This window comes from Dipodomys merriami, unplaced genomic scaffold (assembly GCF_024711535.1).
Source record: "Dipodomys merriami isolate MVZ:Mamm:240054 unplaced genomic scaffold, mDipMer1.0.p SCAF_5, whole genome shotgun sequence".
Classification (NCBI taxonomy): domain Eukaryota; kingdom Metazoa; phylum Chordata; class Mammalia; order Rodentia; family Heteromyidae; genus Dipodomys; species Dipodomys merriami.
Window position 1 is genome coordinate 54647873 of NW_027206068.1, and position 23804 is coordinate 54671676.

At 36.2% G+C, this 23804-nt stretch overlaps 1 protein-coding gene across 4 annotated transcripts in view; it reads left to right on the forward strand.

Moving 5' to 3' along the window:
* Cped1 (cadherin like and PC-esterase domain containing 1) overlaps positions 1-23804 on the forward strand; it is a 241967-nt gene that overhangs the window by 88399 nt on the left and 129764 nt on the right. For all 4 annotated transcript variants that reach the window (XM_069996639.1, XM_069996640.1, XM_069996636.1 and 1 more), the window contains exon 7: positions 2080-2248. In XM_069996639.1, coding sequence (XP_069852740.1) covers positions 2080-2248 — 169 coding nt within the window. The remainder of the gene's footprint in view (positions 1-2079; positions 2249-23804) is intronic.

The window sequence follows — 23804 nt, forward strand, 5'->3', positions numbered from 1 at the left end:
AATACTATATTTTGACACGAGTGCATTTTATTTTTGATTGTATATGTAATTTGCATATAGAAATATGCTATAGAAAAACAAATGTAGATTTTGGTATTATGCATAATGAAGGCCTATTTTGTTTCACTACAATACACAGTCTTTCCCAGAGTAAATTGTTTTAAGATTTTATTTTATTTACAAGAGTGAGGGGTATTTATATAGCCTCCAACAAGTGAAGGGTGTGTTTTTGCGTCTTCTTAGAGGCCTGGGCACTAATATAAATCTTAACATCTTTTCTTATAGAGGAAAATACAGAGCAGAGTTAGGCATGTGGGAAAAAGAAAAATTTCAGAAAATATTTACTGTAATTTATATCACTTCTATTGTAACCAAACCATCAATCTAAGGTTATGTATAGTATGGCTATTGGACTTTTAAAAATATTTTTTTGTTTTTTTAAATGAAAATATATTTTTATTATTAATAAGCTTTCTCATTGTGAAAATATGGTACAGAGGGGTTACAATTACATGAGCAAGGTAATTTCTTATCAAGCATTGTTGCCACCTTTGTTTTTCCCTTACCATCCCTGCCCTCCCATCTCCACAACTACACTCCCTCCACCCCTCCCCACCAAAGTTGTAAAATTCGGTTTTCAACATAGCATCTTGTACATCTCATTGTTGCAATGGATCCACCTGTATCCCTATTTAAACAATTTGTTTTTTCCCTTCCACTCCCCAAATTATACCAACATCAAATACAGTGAAAACAGGGCTATCCCATGGGCCATGGGGGAGGGACATACAAAGCAACAAAAAATCACATAGTACATTATAAATACATTAGAAACAATAGCAAGAAAAGAAAACCACTTGAGTCCTTATCCTGGGGTTCATTCGCCTAACATCAACTTATCTGACCTTTTCTGTTTGTCTCAGACATATACTAGTTATTGCAAATAAGGGAAACCACGGGATCTATGTTTCTTTGGGCCTGGCTTACTTCACTTAATATAATTTTTTCCAAGTAGTTCCATTTCCTAACAAATGGGGCAATGTCATTCTTTCTGATGGAGGCATAGAATTCCATTGTGTATATATACCACATTTTCTTGATCCATTCATCTACTGAGGGGCATCTGGATTGCTTTCATATCTTAGCAATGGTAAATAATTCTGCAATAAACATAGTTATTCTGGTAGCTTTAGTATGGTCTTGTTTGTGATCATTCGGATAAATGCCCCAAAGTGGGATTGCTGGGTCATAGGGGAGCTCTATGTGGAGTCTTTTGAGGAACCTCCATACTACTTTCCAAAGTAGTTGAACAAGTTTATACTCCCACCAACAATGCAGTAGGGTTCCCTTCTGTCCACATCCCCTCCAACATCTGTTATTGTTAGAGTTCTTGATTATAGTCATTCTAATTGGGGTGAGGTGGTATCTCAATGCTGTTTTTATTTGCATTTCTTTTATGGCTAGGGAGGTTGAGCATTTCTTCCTGTGTCTATTGGCCATCCCTCTTTCCTCTTCAGAGAAGTTTCTCTTTAAGGCTTTAGCTCACTTATTTATTGGACAGTTGTTTCTTTGAGGTTTTGTTGTTGGGGGATTGAATTTTTTGAGTTCCAGGTATATTTTAGATATGAGACCCTTGTTCATTGTATGGCTAGTGAAGAACTTCTCCCAATCCGTGGGCTTTCTATTGATCTTGCTAGCTATGTCCTTTGCCATGCAGAAGCAGTGCAACTTCATGCAATCCCTTTTGTCCAACCTTTCTTTGATTTGTTGTATTTCTGGGTCTCTATTAAGAAAATTTGGCCTATGCCAAGGTGACCTAGGGTTTCTCCTATTCCTTCCTGTAATGTTTTCAGGGTGCCTGCTTTGACTCTGTCTTTAATTCTCTTCCTCTTGTCCCTGTTCACCCCCTAGTGGTGACACTAATAATTTGTAGAAAATGTTAAAGGAAACCAACACACTGAGGGCTGGATCCATCCAACAAAGTATAGAAGGGCTTTACAAAGCTTTTAGGTAATTTATACATTGTGTATCAGTCCCAAATTATGGAAGACTAAAAATTCTGTTTTATTTTTCTTTTAGGAAGCAAACAAGAGACCTTGCTCCACAGGAAATAATCTTTAGAGCTGAAGAACTATCTGTGATTCTCAAAGCATATGTATTAGTAACGTCCTTAACCCCTTTGCGTGCTTTTATTCACTCAACTGGCACGGTGTGGAGTCCACCAAAGAAAAAACGCTTCACTGTCAAGGTAAAGACGCCATTATTTCACATAAAGTACGCTGGAGATAAGTAAAGTGACTTGGGCTGCCATTTTCTGACCTTTCTGGTTATCAAATCCCTTTGAATAAAGATTGCATCTTTTTATTGCAGCAAGCAGAGATTTTCATTTAGTAAGTGCAGGTTCAAAAATGAACTAGAAATAGTTCAGTTCACTCAGGATCACAAAAGCTGTATTGTGCCCCCCCCAACTCAACATTTTAGTTCTATCCATTGACCTATTAGAGCTAGTTCTTGTGGCTATACTATGGATTTTTTTCTTTCTGATTTTCCATTTATATAAGAAAAATATAATCAATGCAACAAATGAAAGCATAATTCCCCCTTATGCATAAATAGTGTAATGCCTATTTCATACACCATTCAATAAGGAATATTTGCTGAGTGAAAAATAAAGGTCTGGACTGTGCCTCATATAGCATGACCTGGCATAAAGGAAAATGACCAAGTTTTCAGAGAACAGCTCAATAATAGCTCAGAAAAGTTTAGTTATAAACTCAGGTTAACTCAGGTGAGGATTAAGTTCTCACGACAACACAGAAGATAGAATTTAGGAAGCTTTGATTTTAGAGAATTCACTGTTCAGCAGACACAGGGAAAATGGTAAGAAACACAATGCACTGTGGCCCATATGGTATCAAGAGATTCAAGAATGTCTCAATTTGATTTCTTTGAATTCTTACATGAATTGCACTTTCAACTCTGGAAACAATTCCAGGAATGAAAAAAAAGTGAAAGACCTATTTAAGCACTGTTAGCTAAAAGATAATAGATAGGTTAACAGAGGTAGGTGTTATATAACATAATAAAATAGACAGCTCACATCTTAAGGAAATTGTATTGATGATGTAGGTTCTTAAAGTTTTTTATCTTAAAAACAATAGGTTCCATGGTGTCCTTTATTTTCAATAATTAGTATACATATAGGATAATCTTATCAGATGAGCTGAAAAACTCAAAAATCATGTACAAATGACCATATAAGATGATGCTAAATGAAATGAACCCCAAAATATGGACACAAGAGGTCTGTCTTTATTGTTACTGTTTTAAATATACCATGTGATTTTATTATTATTTTGTTGTTGTTGTTTCCTTTGTATATTCTTTCCCTATTTCCCCTGTTGTCACTTTACTCGATTTTGATACCCTGCATCTTGTATATACATATGTCTAATCTGGGGAGGGGAAGGGGAATAGCAAAACGCTGAAACAAGAGCACAGGATGACCCATTGCAACAAAGATACCCACAGGACAGTATATTGGAAACAAACTTTACATCTTTGGGTGGCTAGCGGGGTAGGGAGGATAGGAGTGTGGGAGCTGGGGGAGGGAAGGGATAGTGGGACAACAACAAGGAAGGGAGGGGGTAACAACGATGGACAATGATGGCCCTACTCATGGAACTGTAACCACTCCGTAAACATCTTAACAATAAAATAAAATAAAATAAATCCCTCCCAAACAATCATCTATCTCAGTTTTGTATCAACATCTAAGTTTACAATTAATCTTGACAAGTGGAATTCAATCTGGCATCTTCCCTGTTATCTCCAACAATAGAGTAGCCTTTCACCTTTCCTCACGAACAGTAATCCCACTTTTTGTTTGCTATTAGGCTAAATTATAGGAAATTGCCGATATTTGGTCAATTGGCAGAAAATATGGTTCAACCTAGTGATTAAAACTCACAGGGAGATGAACAACATCATCCAACAAATAATTGAGTGTAAATCAAAATCTCTAGTCTTATAGATTATATATGTCTTTCTGTGTGAGAGTCCTCTCATTGTGTCCCCATGTCTTTACTCCATTTTATTTGTATCCTGCATTTAATTCTTCTTGTCCTCAATAATCCACCATTACAAGGGTTTATTTGTGTGTATATAGTTCATATTCTCATGGGAGAGGCATTTTCTTTGTAGTTTCTTTTTTTGTTGTTTTTGCCCATCTTGAGACTTAAAGTCTGGGCACTGTCTGTGAGCTTCTTTGCTCAGAGTTAGCACTCTAATACTTTGAGCCACAGTTCCACTCCCATGTTTTTAAATTTTTATTTTATTGTAAAGATGCTATACAGAAGGGTAACAATTACATGAGTAAAGTTATGAGTACATTTCTTGTCGAACATTGTTACCCACTCCATTGTTGTTCTCCCACTATCCCTTCCCTCCTCCACCTTCCTCATTCACCCCCCCCCACCAGTCCTGATGTTGTAGTTTGTTTCCAATATAATGTCTTGTCAGTATTATTGTTGCAATGGCTCATCATGTGTCCTTGTTTCAGTATTTTGTTATCCCCCTTTCCCTCCCCAAATTAGACAAATGAATATACAAGATGCAGCATACCAAAATCAAATACAGTGACAACAGGGGAAAGGACATACAAAGGAAACAAAAAAAAAAATCACATAGTACATTAAAAACAACATTCTCTCACACTTAAAACTCAAAAAGTGTTCACCTTTGATTTATTCTTTGAATATGCAGTCAACCAAGGCTTTCAACAGTTAAACCTTATCATGAATATATTACTTTTATCATGTGATAAATGTAAGCTCCTATGCGTAAGTGAAGCTGCCTTTGAGCTCTGCTTTCTTTCCAGTTGGTGTCAATACAGCAATAGAAGCTGTGCCTCTTTAATATTAGTTTAGTTAGTTTATAAATGCTTATTTTTCATAAATATATTAGACTACTGTATTAGTCTGGATTTCCAGAGAAATAGAATCAATATACTATGTGTATGTGATTATATATAGATATGTCATTTTATGTACACAAGGAGACTGAACTGATAAGGGGATTTACGTATTAGGTTATTGAGGTTTACAGCTCCATGATTGGCCATCTGAAAGACAGGGAACCATGAAAGTTGGCGGTGTAATTCTGTCTGTCAGGAGTCAAAGGAATTAGAGAAGAGACAAGCAGGGGTCAAATTTAAAAGGGCAGGGACAGTATGCCATGTCAAGAAAAAGGTACAAGCAAACTCCTTCCTATTTGTTTGCTCTGATATGCTTTCTTTTTTTTTACCATCTTTTCCTGTTTCTCACCATACAGCTCAAATACACATTTAATGTATATAACATTCAATGTTCACCATTCGTTTGACATGCATTCATGATTATGTTTATATTTTTCCTTATGTTTTTTTCTTTCTTTTATGGGGGGGGCAGGTTCTTCCTGTATAATCCAGGCTGGCCTGTGTAACCCAGGCTGATCCTTTTGCCTGAGCTTCCTGAATGCTGGGATTGGAGGAATGCACTACCAAACCCTGTGCGCTCTTTCTCTCTCTCTCTCTCTCTCTCTCTCTCTCTCTCTCTCTCTCTCTCTCTCTCTCTCTCTCTCTCTCTCTCTCTCTCTCTCTCTCTCTCTCTTTCTCTCTGAAATCATTTATCTTTTCTCTGCTCTCTTCAAGGCTTCTTTTGTTTGGTCTACCTTCCCTGCCCCATTTTCACAATGTAAAGTTTTTATTTCTAGTTGAGATCATTGTTTTTCCCTGCTGCTCCTTTTTTTCATTAAAAAGCAAACTTTATCAAGAAATTAATCATCCTTAAAACATCTTCTACTTGCTTCTGGTGTGAATGATTTTCAATTTTGTACTTGAAGTCTTTAATCTCTGATTTCAAAAATTTTATTAATTAGTTAATTAATTTATTGCTTTTTTTGAGACAAGACCTTGCTGTGTAGCCCAGGCTCGCTACAAGTTTTCAATCCTGAGAGCTTATAGATGTACATCATTATACCTTGTTTATTTTCATTCTTGAAATATTGGAAATGTTCTTTTTCCCTCCTTCTTCTTTGCCAAGATTCTGAACTTCCTATTTCTTTTTTGTAAATTTTATTTTATTGTAAAGATGCTGTACACAGGGGTTACAGTGACAACATTTCTATTATTATTATTTTGTTTTTCTCTTAGATTTTCTATCCTTTGATTTGCATTCTGGAAGCATTTTTTTCTAGGAGAGTTCTTTGATCTTATCTTCCAAATGGTGAAGTTCTTACACTGTATCTGTCCTGCTATCTATCTGATCTCTTGTTTGCTGTATTCTAGTCATCTGTTTCATGATATATGTGTAGGATATTCCAATACCCTTTAAATTAAGAACTACCTGCATTTTCTTTAAATCAATTAATTTGTGCTGCACTTCATCTTTATTCTTTATAACAATTTATTTTCATATTGCATTTTGCTACTATCTTTCATTGTTACTGGCAGTATATGAATCATGCTTATCTTAACTTCCTACTCTGTCCATTTTAGTAGCATGAAATGCTTTGCTCAATTTGTCTCTGTTCTCCCAAGATAGTTGTCCTTGCCCCATGTCCCCTATTTTCCTGTTTGAGCTTAAGCTTTCTGTGGATATTGTTTATTCCAGCTGGTATAGCATTTGACACAGGCTGAGAAGGAACTTCAGGCATTGTAGAACTTCTCTGGGCTACTTTCATTAGTTCTCATGTAAGCTAACTTCTCTGACTAGAATTTCATCTGCTAGACAACTTGAATTTGGGGTCTGGGCCTAGTATCCTCTGTTTTGTCCTAGACAACACAGGTTAGAGGCAGGAGGAAAAAACTGATTGCTTTCCTCTAGTTTGTTCTTTTTTCTAAGCCTCCAGACAGTCTTACCATTAACCTACAGAAGTCTATCAATCTGTTGTCATCAGCAGCCAGAGTAGCTTTGAGAATCCTTCCATACCATTTCTCCTGTGAACTACTATTTGGATATAAGCTCTTATTTTGAATATTTTAAGTATTTTTACTTTTGTTGCTTTTGTTGTTGTTTATTAAAGGCCACTCTACCTTCCACAAGAGAAGTTATCAGAAGGTCTGAAAAGCTTTTGGTGAGAGCATTTTTAGTGATTTTTTGAACACAAATCATGAAAAAAGAGAGCCTTTTGTGATATGATCTTTTTCATGTTTTCATGTCTCATTCACGAATGTGTTTCTTATTCATCATTTCATTTTTTATTTTGTTTTTTTTGCCAGGCCTGCAGCAGATGCAAGCTGCATTTGTGGCACAGGAAAACATGAGGTTGTTGTCACTTTCATCCTGTTCTCGTGACTTATTTTTTCCAAGATCTAGCTCAATTATTCTGTGCTAGCACTGTTATCTGTTCTCAAAGGGAGGCAGAGCTACTTCTTGAACTATAAAGCAAAGAGAAAAATTTTCTTTTCTAGGTCAAAGTTATGTGTTAAAGCTAAAACAAATAGACGATTCTCAACTGCTCAATCATTTGACAATTACATAAAATACTACTTCCTTCTGGTGTTTTTAGATATAAAAAATACCCAGAAACTTCTCACTGCTAATATAGGACAAAACCAAAACCCACTTCAAAGAGTAACCATGTTATATCAGCATGCTATCAAACTACATTCTTAAATTCCACAGAATGTAATTTGTTTATGTGTATATGTGTCTGTGTTATGTTGAATTCAGAGGTGAAATTGCTTAGCTCAATCAGCGGTGATTTATGCACTGTTTAGTGAGGCAAGCCCCCTAAACTGGTTATCAGTGGCCATTTATAGAACATTCTGGCAGCTATAAGAGGTATGAAAGCAATAACAGATATAACTATGAGCTCATTTATTTCCAATTAGGTCTGCTGCAGAGACACTTTATCTCATAAAGCTTAGGGAAGAGAAGAAAAATATCAAGAAATGCAAATTTGAGAAATAATGAGTCTTTTATAACCTGGATTTTAAAAATTATTTAGAATTAAAATCTTAAAAAATCTAAGTGTTAGATATTTCCCAAGGTTGTTCAAATTTCAGAAGGGCTAGATACAAAAACTTAAAGAAGGGCTTGGAATGTGACTCAGTGGTAAAGCGCTTGCCTTGCATGCCTGAGGCCCTGGGTTCGATTCCTCAGTACCACATAAGCAAAAATGAAAAAAGCTGGAAGTGGTGCTGTGGCTCAAGTGGTAGAGTGCTAGCCTTGAGCTGAAGAGCTGAGGGTCAGCACCAGGCCCAGAGTTCAGGCCCCATGACCGGACCCCCCCCCCAAAAAAAAAAAAGAAAGAAAAAAAGGAAAAAGGAAAAGAACAACAACTTAAAGAAAATTAATAGCAAATTTGATTTGCTACTGTGTCTTTTTAAAAAATGGCAGCAGTGGTGTTAGAACTTGGGATCTAATTTTTGCTAGGCAGGTGCTCTATCACTGAGCCATTTCTCCAGGTATTGTTTGTCCAGATTATTTTTTAAATCTAATTTTATTGACAAGGTGATATACAAAGGAATTGCAGTTACATGCATAAGGTAGTGAGTGCATTTCTTGTTGAACTTGTTACCCCCTCCCTCATTTTTCTCCAACTTTCCCTCCCCTCCAATTCCCCTCCTCCCTCTCCTCCCATCAAGTTGTTCAGTTCATTTCTAACATATTGTCTTGAGAGTATCACTGTTTCATATCACTGTTTCATTGATTCGTTCTTTGTCCTTTGTCTCACCATTTTGTTGTTCCCCTTCCTTTCCCTAATTCAGATAAATGTATATACAATACCCAGGGTACCAAAATCAAATACAGTGACAACAGATGATAACCATAGGGAAAAAACACAAATGAAAAAAGAAATCACACAGTACATTAACAAGAACAACAAAGAAAAATCTCTTGTTTCCATGTCTTGAAGTTCATTTCACTTAGCATCATCTTATATGGTTATATGTATATAGCTATTGAGGTATTCTGCTCATCTACTAGGACTATCCTAGACATATACTAATTATTACAAATGAGGGCAACCATGGGATCTATGTTTCTTTGGGTCTGACTTACTAACTTAATTTGATTTTTTCCAAGTCTTTCTATTTCCTTATGAATGGGGTGATGCCATATTTTCTGATGAAAGCATAGAATTCCATTGTGTATATTAACACATTTTCTGATCCATTCATCTACCGAGGGACATCGGTTTGGTTCTATATCTTAACTATGGTAAATAATGCTGCAATAAACATGGTTGTACTGGTAGCATTTGAATGAATGCCCAGAAGTGGGAGTGCTGGGTCATAGAGGAGTTCCTCAACAGATTAAACATAGAGCTCCCCTATCCAGGTTATTCTGAGAAAGAGTCTCACTTTTTACAGATTTCACTGTCAACAGAGGGTACTACAAGGGAAGTGAAAGAAAGGTCTCCCAAAGTAGAGTGCCCTCAGAGTGCTCTAACAATGTCCTATACCTGATCTGCCTATTTTACATTTCCTGTTGTAGCTGGAATGAAAGCCGATGCCACTCTGCCAGTTTCTTCTGTTGAAGAGCTCTGGCCTTGAACCATGATCCTCCCCATCTCAGCTCCGCAGGTAGCTAAGATTGTAAGTGTGAGCCACTAGAACATGGACTGGCTGTTATATCTTTTTATCTGAATTTAAAACAGCCATATTTGCTGCGGAGAGTGAAATATCACTTTCTTGGTCAACATTATAAATCGGATTTTAAACCATATTTTATGCAACAAGATCTATCTTCCTCAATGTGTAGAAAGGAAATAGTCACAGATTTTTAAAAATCTGGTTTTATCTGTTAATTCAAGAGTAGAAGGCTTTCCCAATCCATTCTAATTGGTCAAATGTATCCACATCTGCCTTTATACACAGATCATATAGATTAACTATAAGAAATGCCATCGATTTAAATTTGGTTCTTAGAGTAAAAAGTCACAAGTTATCATTTTTTTTCCAGTGTAAATTACAGAACTAGAAGTTATCCAATAACAGAAAACTCTAATATCTGTAACTTTTTATCAGGCCTGAAGTTTCTTTACCTTTTATTTAATTAAAATGTATTGCTGAAGTTGTTTGTAACTTTGGGCAGTAAAATGCTTTTACCAAAGACTTATTTTCTCTAACTGAAAGAGCATTTTTATGAAGTCATTATTACTTCAGTCATTGATATCTGATATCAGATATAACTGAAAATGATTTTGTATAAATAACCATTTGGATACATGAATCTTCATTGAATTGAATCAGAAACATTGTAGTTATATAAAATTGTTTGACTCTATCCTTAACATTTCTATGTCAGACACCCTATTTTGCAATGACATATAAATTGCACGGGTAAATAGTGTGTGAATGATAATTTCGTTTCCAATATATGCAGTAGAGAGATGATATAATCTAGATTCCTGGACAGGGTAACTTTGATCAGAAAAGGGCAAAAACAGAGAGATAAATATTCCTCAAGTCAATATCTGTGAGAGTCATTTTCAGTGCAAAGCCAAGTTAAAGCAAGTTCATTCACAGACACTCAGCCCAGCTCTACATCCCCTGCTCCCCACTTGGGAGGAGGGGACAAGGGAGTGTGTCAGGGGCAGGGAGGAGAGATGGAGGAGAACCCTTCTTCCATTCTTCCATCTCTTTGCACTTAGACTTTCCATTGTTATCAGTGCAACAGCTCAAGTACCCAGAAGAGGGGGAGGAAGCAGCAAAGGGGTGAAAATGCTTGTTTACAGCATCTCTCTTTTAAAAGATGCACCTATCAGTATCCCTTATTCATTGGGAAGCATGGCACAGTGGTAGGGTTGAAGTTAGCCTCATTTGTTGCCAGTATTTATGCAGTGCCTTTGATAATGTCAGGTGAGATCGCTCATAGATTCCCAGGATAAAAATGAGTAATGTCTTTGGAAGCAGTTATAAAGTTTCAGTATGGTTTCTTAGCATAAGCAGTGTTCTGATCTTCATTTTATGTCCGAAACTGCAGGTTGTGGAATGGACCTTGTAAAAGACTTCCACACAGAACATCTGGCCGGTCAGTCAGTAGGCCTGGGAGATTTATGTCCCAAATAGAAAGAATGTGAATAAAAGTCTTCTCCCTAGAGTTTGTAAAAAAGAGTTGATGTATTACTTAGCCTACTCTTGCTGGGATTAAACTAAAAACTCGCATCGGGGTGCTCATTTAAATTCTGGTTTTCTATAGATAGAAATGGTAGATGACCAGCCTATAAATAGATAAATCAAAGACAGATGCTGACTTAGATTAAAAGCAGAAACTTAAATTTAAGAACTGAAAACTGTAACTTACTTAGTCTGCCTACATTGGTGTTAATAATGATTTTAAATACATAGTTTCTCTAGAAAAAGAACAATTGGCTTATAAATGCGCAAGTTATTAAAGAACAGCACTTTAACATTATTTTTGCCTGTAATATTGCTGTTGGTGGTAATTCTGTCTTAAAAAATAACTTTCTCTCATTCGTTCATTTCCAACTTCATTCTATGAAAACTTGCAATATTATTTTGCAATGCATTAATTCTTAATTCTTGACTATTATAATTAGGAAAAATAGTATTCATTAATCACGGTCAGGTTTCTTTTGTGAGAAATGACAATTCAAGCAGATGACCTTAAACTTCAGTGCAATCAGCCAAGTGTCTGAAGACCTCACAAAATGCCTGTCAGGTGCTTAAAACCATGTTGATTAATGAACAAATGTCTGTTATCATCATTTAAATTAATGGTTTACTATTGATACTAACATTTAGGAAATATCATTTAAGAGTATATTCTGCAACAGAACATTATGATGAATTTACATTTATCATTTTGCTCATTTGAATATTTACTATCTTCAAAACTAATGCAATGAACTGAAAGGTGTATGTACAAAGAATTAGCTGATTTTATCTTAGTCTGTCTTTTGATGATAATATTACAATACCACAGACTGGGGAAATTATAATGAAGATAAGTTTATTTTTGGCTCACAGTTGGAATCCTTTTTTTTTTTTTTGTAGTGGTGCTTGGCTAGGCAGATGATCTACTACCTAAGCTATGTTCCCTGACCCTTCTTGCTTTAGTTATTTTAGAGATAAGGTCTCCCATTATTTTTCCCCAGCAGGCTTAGCCTGTGATCTTTCTAAATACACATCCCCCATAGCCAGGACAAAAGGAGCATACCACTGTGCCTGGCCATTTGTTGAAATGGGGCCTTCAGAACTTTCTTATTAGGCTTGCCTAGAACTATGATCTTCCCACTCACATCTTCACAGCACCTCCCAAATGGAATGAGACCTGAACACATGTTTCAGAGAAGACACCTCATAATGAAATCAGAGCAGATATGTGTGATTTATGTGTATGAATTCATTTATAGTATATCATGTGCTATATGCATATATGTGCATATGCATACAGAACAACTTTTGAAAAAATCTCCATATTTTAGTTTATAAATGTAAAATGTTTATTGTAAAGATGATATGCAGTGGTGTTACAATTCTATCCTTCAAGCAGGTGTTTACTTTTTATTTATTTATTTTTGGTAGTATTGAGAATTGAATTCAGGGTCCTCTACCACTTGAGCTATGCCAGCCAATCCTTTTGCCTTTAGTTTATTTGGGGATGGGTTCTCAGGTTTGTTTGAGGGGTAGACTTGTTTATCCTGGCTTAAACACTGAACTGAATAGCACATGGCACCACATAAATATATATTTATATTTATATATATTTATTTATATATATATATTGGCTTTTGTATCAGTTAAAAATAAAATTTATAGCGGTGATACTTAATGGATACTATGTTAAAAAATGAACTATATAATTTGTGGGTGGGGAAAACTGTAGGAAGGGGAGGGGAAAAAAGCAAAGGGAGGGTGACACTACCCCAAAAGAAATGTTCTCTTCCCCTGACTTGCATAATAGTAACTCCTCTGTGATCCTCCTGTCTTTGCTTACTGCATAGCTGGGGTTACAGGTGTGCCTATTATCATTTCTGGAGGGTGGAAACATTCCACCTTGTTTTGTGCAGCTTTTTGAGATGTATGGTGGGCTGTTGGTATCACAGCCACAGCAGTGCATAAGAGCGCAGAACTTCTTGCTCCTGTCCAACTGTAAGTGAGCACTCATTTACTAACCTTCCCTCATCCTAGTCATTACTTCTTTAATCAGTGAACCAGCTGAGCAAGAAATATGTTCAGACAAGCACATTTTTATCCTTTCTTACATTCCCTTTGTATGATAAAGATGATCTTTGCTTACTGGACTTATGAGTTAAGGCAAAACTTCAGGCAAGTTTCCTGAATTTATACTCAGGCACCTTTTTAATTTAAAAAAATGTCTATCCCTAGATTTTGGCATTATCACCGTCTATGGTAATGTTGAATATCAAAAAACAGGAAAAGTTGACTTGCCTAAATGTTTTGAAATCCTTGAAAGAAGACGGGGTGTTTGCTGTTTATTTAACTAGAAAGCAAGACTTTAGTGTTAGGCAGAAGGAAGAGAGAAAAATGGCTTGGGACTCCAGTCAACGAATAGTTGAAGAGAATAACACATCATAAATAGTAACTCCCTTACCAGGTGATTTGTGAATAAAATGTAATAATGGTAAAAATGAGGGAAGAGGGAAGTGAATGTCCACAAAATAATTCTGTTAATGCATTTTGTTACAGAAAACGTACTCCTTGGGGGAAGACGAATGATATTTACTTTCTTACTTAGGGTAGAGTAACAAAATTCGTTTTCACTAGTACAAGCTTGTTACATGTTTGTCATTTTTAGCATTTCTATTAGCACATTTCTTTTATTTGTCTGTCTTAAAGGCTGTGACAAATTCTAAATATAAAATGCCCTCAAATATGCCATCTAGGTAAAACTGACTTGTCTGCTAAAAAGACAGACTTTGCTCCCTTCAGAAGACAATTTGACTTGCATTTGTCTTATGTGATTTATGCATTGTGGGTTTAAAATGAAGTACAGTCTTTTTCCCTCCCATATATTAAAATGTGGCTTCAAATTTGGAAGAAACAGCAATTTTCTGTTACCAAGGAAACCAACATCAGTATCTGAAGCAAAAAAGTTACAGTATTGCCCTCAAGTGGTTATCCTTAGTATTACATGAAGGGTTTGAGCTGACCAAAGACAGACAGAAAGACAGACAGACAGATACACACACACACACACACACACACACACACACACACACACACACACACACACACGAAAAAAAGAAGAAAGGAACAAATGATTAAACAGCAACACTGTAATATTCTGTTTCCATTGCAATATATTTTAAGGAGTTATTTGATCATTTGTAATTGTTGGAAGAAGATTATACTGCTAAACAGACATTCTGAATGATAATAATTTTTCAGTGCAATTTCACTTGCTGATGCCACAAAATTATTTGGGATGATTGCAGCATTTATCCATGGTTGGATGTTCTTTTTCCATTTAAGAAAACGTTTCAGCACACAAAGGTTTTAAAGTTATTGTAAAGCTAGTAATGACATTTTAGACTCATGATATAAGATGGTATTACTTTTATCCCTGTACATTTGTATTGCTTCTTTTGATTTCAGTCTGAACCTCAGATCTATTGGTAATACCAATTCCTGTGAATTAGATAAATGGTCTAACAATGTGGAATAGAAATCAAGATCTATCGCTCATTTCTCTGAGTGCTGCCTAGGCAGCCAGAGAAGGGCTCTTTCCCAGATTTTGCTTGCACACACAGTGCCCCCTTTTGCACCTGCCTCACTGGAAAGCCGTATTTCACTACTTGCTTAGTTGTACCTCTGCAGCGTCTGCAGGTGAGTTCCTCCTACAGGATGTGGCCATTCTCTGAACTCCCTGCTGACTCTCACTTCATCCTCTGTCTCTTACAATTGTCCTCTCTCTCCCCAAGCCTGTGCAGCCAGTTCTTCAAGCTCCATAAAGTAGGTCTTTAAATTTTTCCAAAATGGACTGAAAACAGGAAATGGAAGTTCTAGTGTCTGTATATGTACCCACAATATGTCTCCTCCTTAATATCAACTTTCCCAGGCTTGGAATCTGCTTGCCTAAATTCCAGTAGTTCAAGGCTCCTTAGCTCCTTTGAAAAGAAAGACTATTTCAAACAGATGCATGAGTATAAAATTCTAGTAGAATAATTTCTACCAGATTTCTTCCCAGGTATATTTGAAAAGAGTGAGAATGTAGCCGTGTGCTTGATTGCTGGTTCAGCTACATGAAGAATAAGTAGTCAAGTCCTAGAGTCAAATCATTATCTCTACTCAGGAGGCACAGAAGAAAACATTATGCTAAGGAAATATATTTCAGCTTCATGCTTTCAAGGGGCTACTGTTAAAGTAAAAAGAAATGTGATTTAAAATCTGAATAGGACAATGATGACTCCTTTCAGGCTGAGCAATAAGCAAATATTCCATTACATTTGTACTCTAAGGAGAGAAAAATAAATCACTGATGTGAGGCTATAGTATTGGATATTCAGGACCCAAAAGAAAACCCTCAAGGTACCACCACCTTAGAAGCTTAGGAATTAGATGTATGGTACCAAAGAGATGGGTATATCAGGAGGCTGAAAAGATTTGTGTTTGTTTGTTTGATCTTTTCAAACTGCTATGCTAATGAAAAAAGATTTTTGTGATAGGGTCAGACTTAAACATCAAAACAGGAAAGTATTTAAATTAGAAGGGAATAGTGTCTTCCTTGACGGTTTTGTTCCTAGAATAGGAGGATTTTTCAAACGGAGGAATGTCCTTTACTAATGAAGGTATAGAGACAAGATGATTTCCTCACAATAAGTTGGTGAAAAATTAATGCACTTAACCTACATTGTCTGCCATGTATATAAAGTTTTGTTTGCTTTTAAAATTTGATCTCGGAGCCAAAAAGAAGGGAAAGCAATATTGATTATTTCAGTGACCATTCAAAATTAATCCAGCTCAGTTGTATTCTAAAACTGTTTATAGGATATATAATATGTGTTTGGCAATGTACAGAGAGGCCCAGAGAAATAATAGTTTTTTTAAATGTAATGGAACTCATCCATGTGAGACATACATATTTATAACTAATACAGGGTGGAATTCAGTAGGCCATTCTGAGTTGCTAGGATAGTAAAGAGTAGGAGAGATGTGTTCTTGATGTGGAAAGTGAGGTTGATTTTACAGAATGGATGCCAGCCATTCTGAACTGGAAGATAAATGGGCTGATTTGGAAGATGGGGAAGACATAAACCACACAAGGAGAAGCATACATTACAGTCTCGGCACTATGGGCTTCTTCATTCAGCTAAAATGTGGATGTGGATGGAAGTTGGAGAATTGTAGTGTGGCCTGAGGACAGGTGTACCAGGGTGTACTAGGATTTGAACCTGGAATGTTCAAAGTCTTGTGTGTTGAAGGCTTGGCCTCAGCAAAGCGGGGTTCTAGGATGGTTGATGGTGAGGCCTGCAACCTTATCAATGGATTGATTCACTGATGAATTAATGGCTGAACGGACTATGGGGACTGTGGATACGATAGAAGGAGGGTGGAGGTGGAGAAGTGTAGGTCATTAAGTGGGCATCCCCATGAAGACTGAATTGTATCCCTAGCTTCTCCTCCCTACTATCTCCTTCCCTCCTTCTCTGCCCCCCTCCCATTATTCAGACCCTCTCCTTCACAACTTTCATGAGGAGGAGAGCTTTGTGTGATCCACCACAGGCTTCTACCATAGTGTTCTGCCTCCCCACAGCCCAGAAGCAACAGAGCCAAGTAACCACAGAGAGAAACCTCCAAAACCATGAGTCACAATAGGCCTTTCCTCCCCTTGTATTGTTTAGGACTGGTGTTCTGTCATAGTCAAGCTAAAGGAATTAAGAAACATCCTTTAAGCTGATTTTCTCATGTATTTGGAGACCAGGAAGGAGAACAGAACGGGGGGAGGGGGGAATGTGAGATCGTGTGGAGTGGTTGAGAGCAGACATGGTATCTTAAGAATCAAAGCCCACTTGAATTTTATGGAACATTAAATACAAAATGCTTGTCATTTTATACTTCTGAACATATTCTTAGGGGTGGTCCCATTTGAAACTTTTAAGGAATTTAAGATAGACTGATATATTCATACCCATTCTAGGTGAGGAAATGAAGAGCTATGATCTAGCAAAGGTGCCAACGCTCATGAAAAACAGCAAGGAATCAAACTCAGATTTCCAGGGAATAGAGTCTTGTCTTATTACTCCTGGATAACTTGCAGTGCCAAGCAATCATGTGCATTTCCTCAGGTGGAGAGATGACACAGAGCTCTGTGACTGAGGCTTGCTCTCTACATTCAGGTTTGCTCTTCACCTTATCACATGCTTACCAAATCAATTGGGGGAAAATAGCTTGAAAACACTTCCGGTAAAAGTAAGTGTGGGTCTATTTCCCAAAGTTTGTGGGACAATTGCAAAACCTAGAGGCATTCTTCCCTGACATTTCTTTGCAAATGTCTTTGAGTTTTGGCTTTCATTCAGTTAAACCAAGGCATTACAGTTAAACAAAGATATTTGTAAGTTAGATGTCTTGAAATTCCAGTTTGTTTTCCCATATGCAAATAAAAAGGTTTTGGTTATATGACATAAGACTGGATGAGCAATTAGGCTTTTTATTAGTTGAACAATGTTTAAGAGCTTTATTGATACTTGTTGAGTTCTCACATAAAGCAATGCATTTTGTAGAAAACGGTAAAAGAACTATTTTTTGTTTGTTTATTTGTTTTTGTTTTTAATACTATTTTGTCCTTGAGTACTGGGATTTCTGTGCTTCATGAGTAGCATTAGTGCATGACTCAAAGCTTCAGGAACAATGGAAAACGAAATGGTCAGTTTTAGGGAATTCTGAATGAGTTCTCAGTGCACAGGAAAGCACTGATTTGAGGTAGAGAAGACTAGCATTCTGGGTACCTACATACTTAATCATGAGCTTTTAAATTATTTATAATAGTTACATGCTCATTTCATATATCATATAAAGCAACAAATTTTGTTTAGTTTAGCAGCATAACTGAGATGAAAGAGTTATCCGAAAACAGCAGGGGGATGTGATAAATGTAGTGTTGATCCATTATAGGAGCTCATACATTAAGCTAATTATCCCATCATTTTCTCTATTATTGTAGAAAGAGAACCTATTATTTATTATAATGAATGCATTTTTCCTCTTATTTCTATTTGACCATGAGACTTAACAAGACCTAAGTTAGATAACCTGCATAAAATACCCAGAAATCGTTTCCATTTTTTCCCTCTCTTATTTTGCTGAGAGTATTTGTAGAAAAGTGAACCAAGGATCTTTCAGCCAAATACAGAATATCTGTGAGGATTTATACTGCCTGTCTCAAATATTACCAATTTCAATGTCATTTTCTAGATATGGCCATTAATAATATGGAAAGCTTTCAAATCTTCTTTTATTGAAGCCTTAAAAAAGGCTTGTGTTTTAACTTTAATGGAAAAAGTTGTGACCTGTTCGAACAATGGCATTCACATAAAGAAAATGAGTGGGCATATACACAGAGAGTTCAATAGTAAAATCTTTACAACTTTTGCTTTTGTTCTTTTCTGTGAATGCTCTTGGCTACTTTATATACCCCTGAGAGATTCCAGAGGGGGTAATAAGAAAACCTTCCAGTTCTCTGAAAAGGTTTCCTATAATGCAATCAAGGTACCACCATTCAAAGAAAATAGTTAATTCTTTATCCTACCCATAGCTTTTTGTAGCACTGTAGCCTGCTTCTGATCAATTCTTTCATGTTCCTGTGGTAGAATTCACAATTTTCCTCTGAGAAACTGCTTAAGTCACATAGAATCTGAATTTCCAAGTTTAATACACATAGTTTAAAGCATAAGACTATTCAGAAGTATGAACAAATAAAATTAATGTCACTGGAAGCATGAAACTTATTTCAATATTGAATTTTTGATCTAATGCCAAGGAACAAGTAAAATGAATCCTAATTTAAGTTCAGCTAGTTCAGTTTTTCTGTGGTATATCCTAAAGCAAGCCAATTTTCAATGAAGTAAAACAAATGATGAGAATATTTGTATTCTGAAATCATTTGATTTAACAAGGACTTTTTTTCTTGATCTAGGCAATTTCAGTTGCAAAACATCTTAGTATTTCCAAAAGGTAATTAAGGCTCCAGCAATTCTCAAAGTTTTGAGCTGATATTTTAGCTGTGTGGTTGTAAAGGCATGTGCTTGAGAGTTAGGACAGTTCCAAATGTATTTTCCATAGCAGTAAAAACATGGATGATTCATTCTTCTTTCATTTGGAGTCTGTCCACGTTGCTAAGCATGGTGCAGTCAGCAATATAAGGCTGGAGGGCGGGCAAGGCTGTGCAGCCAGGCTACAAGCTTCAATATCCATGGCCTTTATCCCAGCTGTGGAAGCCTGGGCAAGGAATGTGTGCTGTCCACTCCCAGCTTCTTCATCAACCAAACACAGAGAAGTGTCATCCTTGTTCTCACAGCAAAGCTATGAAAGCAAACAGAACAGTTTGGTGAAAGGAAGGTTTTCATGTTTTAAGGGGGAAAAAAAGCTTTTTATGCAAAATAGACAGGTACAAATTCTGAGGTATTTGGAATATTTTAGATAGAGTTCATGAGAGTTTTGCCAGGCAGCAGACCCGTGGTTCATGCTCCTAATTCTAACGACTCTGGAGGCTGAGATCTGAGGGTGGAAGACAGAACATTCATGAAACTCTTCTCTCCAAGAAACTACTAGAAAAGCTAAAAATGAAACTGTGGCTCAAGTGGTAGAGCACTAGTCTTTAGCAAAAAGAAGTTCAAGGACAGGGCCCAGGCCTTAAATTCAAGCACTTGACCAGTACACACACACACACACACACACACACACACACACACACACACACACACACACACGCATTTTTTTTTCCAAAAAGTTAGGAACAGATTGGTTAGAATACATAAAGAGATCCTGTTGAGTCCAAAGAAGTCAATAATAATATTCATTAAGAACAATTAGCTTAAATTCTAGGGGCGTTAAAACTGAGGAAATTTGAATGTCCTTTCTAGCCCCCCTTAATCTGGACAAAGAACATAGAAAACTGGAGGCTATGTATTTGGGTGCTCTACCAATGAGCAAAATTGACCCTTAAAGGGTATTTCCTTTTGAGCATTGACAGTGACCTGAGACCCTCATTGCCTAGGTTAATAGTCCAGCATTCAGTGCTCTGCTCTCAACATTCAAGCATGGTGTTTGCTGTTTCACTTTGTAAATGAATAAACACAAAGTTAAGGGTCAAACTATATTCACAGATAATGAAGAGATGAAGCAGAAACACCATGCACATAGAGAACATTGGTAGTATTTAAAGAGCTGAGAAATGGGTCCAAGGAGAAGTTATCTTTTGTTCTGGTTCATTCCTCTTTCTAACACTTCTAATCAGTGAAGAAAAGGAATGTTCTTTTGGACTTTCATGAAACACTGTACACTATTTTTGGGAGGGGGAGGCTTTTAGAGGCAGAATCTTATTTTGTAGCCAACTCTATCTTTGAACTTGTGATCCTCTTGCTTCTCCTTCTTGAGTGCTGGGATTACAGGCATGCACCACCTTGCTCAATTATCAAAGTCCAATTTCCAAAATTTTCAACTTTTTCCTCTGTCTTATATTAAAATTTTAACTCAAAAATCCTTCCAAACAGTTAAAATGCATTATTACAACCCATTCAGAAAATGTATTTCATTTTTCTCTCATGGATGCAAGAAAGAAATATGGTTGAGTCTATGCATGCTTGGATTGTATTTATGGGAAGTAATACTGAGAATTCCAGGTCTTCTAGTCTGATGCAAGCTATGTCATCAGCCCAATATGAGGTTTTACAATTATGGCATCCAGAAGGAATAATAATTTCTTTCATCCAGATCCTTGTACTTTCTGTATTTTCATAGGTAGGATGATTTATTCAATGACATTTACTGCTTCCCCTGTGTTATGTAAGCACTGCAAACCCAAAGACAAATGAGATGTTTCCTGGCCTAAAAGATCTTAGAAGCAGACATGAATGTCATCACGTTTGACACAGAATGAGTGGCATGTGTTGGCACTGGGATTGATTTGTCTACTTACGTGAGGATGGAGAGAAATGGTGAGGTGGAACTCAGGAGGGGAACAGGTGTCAAAGATGAAGAATCAGTAATTAGGGACTTGGAAGTATTTAAGATATCCGATCCACAGCTGTAGCTTTCCTTTAAGTTTGTCCTCAGCTCTCATGTCCTTTCATGTTTAATTGATAATTTTGGACCACCAAGTTATATGTCAATAAAGTGGCTCAAATGGATCAATGTCATAAAACTGCAAATACCTTGCTGATATTGTCTGAATTTTATGCAAGTACAAACATTGATGTTTTTTAGCTGCCTGATTTTACAACTAGGATCTTACAAGGTCATTTTCTGTACAATTTACTTTGTATTATATTTGGAGTTCATTGTACAGCAAAGAGGGGGAATTTACAGTGTCTATAATAGTGTCAGATTAAAAGTTTTGGATTTTGTTTTCAATCTCACTGTCAAGGCATTGCGTTCCTTAGGAATGTGTCTTTTCTCATTTCCTTAACTGAGACATTGATTGGAAGTGACTCCTCAGAGAGGGAGATGGCTACTGAAAATGTGCATTTGTGGCATGATTATTTTAAATCAACAGCCAAGGTGAACTTGCTCTGTCAAGGATTTGTGCTTGCATTAGGAAAACTCTTAAGTGAAATGTGCTTTTTAGATGTTGCTGACTGTGGGTGGAATGAATACTAAATAAATTCTCCATTTAACATTATCTGATGAGATCACCAAGCCACAGTGTCTTCTGTCACCATGCTCTATAGAAAATTGAGATGTACAGAATTCATCAGCACTGACCAAGAGAACCTGACCAGAACAGCATCGTTCAGTGTAATCAGACACATATAGGTCTCCCACTTAGTGAAAGTGAAGTAGTTAAAGGAAATATAGCTGTGTATGTGTATTTGGTAGGCTTATTGGAAATTGATGATTCAATATAAATATGTAGAATGTGGTCTCTATATATACATGTGTATATATATATATATATATATATATACATATATGAATTTTACCCATCTATCAGAAATAGTAATATAATGCTATTTGCAAGGAAATTGATGGACCTAGAAAATAATACATTTAGTGAAGTAAATCAGGCTCAAAGGGACAAAATGGCACATATTCTCTCTCCAATGTGGAACACAAACATACATAAACTCAGGGTTGTATAAATAATATACAGAAACAAATTAATCACAGGATGCTATAGCCTAATGGTGTAACTCCTCTAAACAGCTAAAGAGCCAGTTAACAAAAGAGTACCGGGAAGCTGACACTTGCTTTGTTTTGTTGGGGAGTGAGGGAAGAAGAGAAGGAGAGGAGGCACACAAATGGAGGGAGGAAGGATGAGTAAACAGACTTCATATTCAAAGAATATGCATAGGTAGCAAAGATAGGATAGGTAGGATGGGGAAGAATGGGGGAGAAAAATGGAAAGAGAGACACTGATAATTTTTACTCATATCTGACTTGTGGAACTGAAACCCCTTTGTACAACTACTTAAAATATATATGTATATATTATATGTATATTTAAAAATATAATTAATATTTAGAAATATATAATGTATATTTATGAAATATATTTAATATATAATATATTTAAGAAATATATCATGTATATTTAAGAAAAATGCATATACCTACCTCTGTATTATTCTAGCATATGAAGCTTGCTTTCCACTATACTCAATAAATAACTCTACATAATAGGAACTAATCCCACAGAACCAAATCTGAATCTGGGCTTTCTGCCTCCAGAGTGTCTGAGTTAGCATTGTGCTATGCATCTCAGGCTCCAAGGCTCAGACCACAGTGCTTTCCCCAGGGTAGAATTCTCACTGAAAGCTGAACAGAAAGAATGAACTGAGTAGCATATTTGTCAATGCTTGCTGTTCCTGTCAGAAATTTTAAAAACAGAAAACAACCATTTCCACATTCAGAGTAACATAAGGAATTAATTTACTACTCTCTTCCACCGTTGTAATCTGACTCCCAATCAGCTATGTCTAAATGTTAACACAGACAATTTCAACCCCATTGTTTTGTTGACCCCCCAATGTACAGGTAACATTAAAATGGGTAAATACAATTATATCTCTGATAATCTTCTTTAAAATCATACAGAAAACAGAATAAAGTATGATGAGTTACACTTATTTAAAGAAACACAATGTTGTTCTATTTTGATTCAAGGGTGTTAAACTTTGTAGTGTTAGCATTCATTTATTTTCTTTTAATTATACAATTACTATATGCCTTTTCCTTAGTAACATGGAAAAACATCCCTACTGCCAAGTTCTGATGATCTGTTCTAGAGTCATAATGTATAGTCTCATTAGGTTTCTGTTTCAGCTGGGATGTTTATGAAGTCAGTGTTTATTTTGGGGGAATTTTGCTTGCACATTTTAAAGATACAGTTACAATTTTCCTTAGACAACTTGCACCAATATTTACCCTTCATTATCATAGCAACAAAAGTTTTACACTTTGCCATCTTACGCAAATCTGATAAGATATAGTCTGTTCTTCCAAAATAAATTAAAAGAACACCTGCTGTATGTTTTCTCACTAAATATTTTTTGTTCCTCATTTTTAGGAGTATGTTGATCTCAAGAAAGTCTGTGAATAAATGAGCTACGTTTTTAATGCTTATTTAAAACATTGACTTGCACTTCAAATTAAAGTTCCTCAAAAGGTTTTT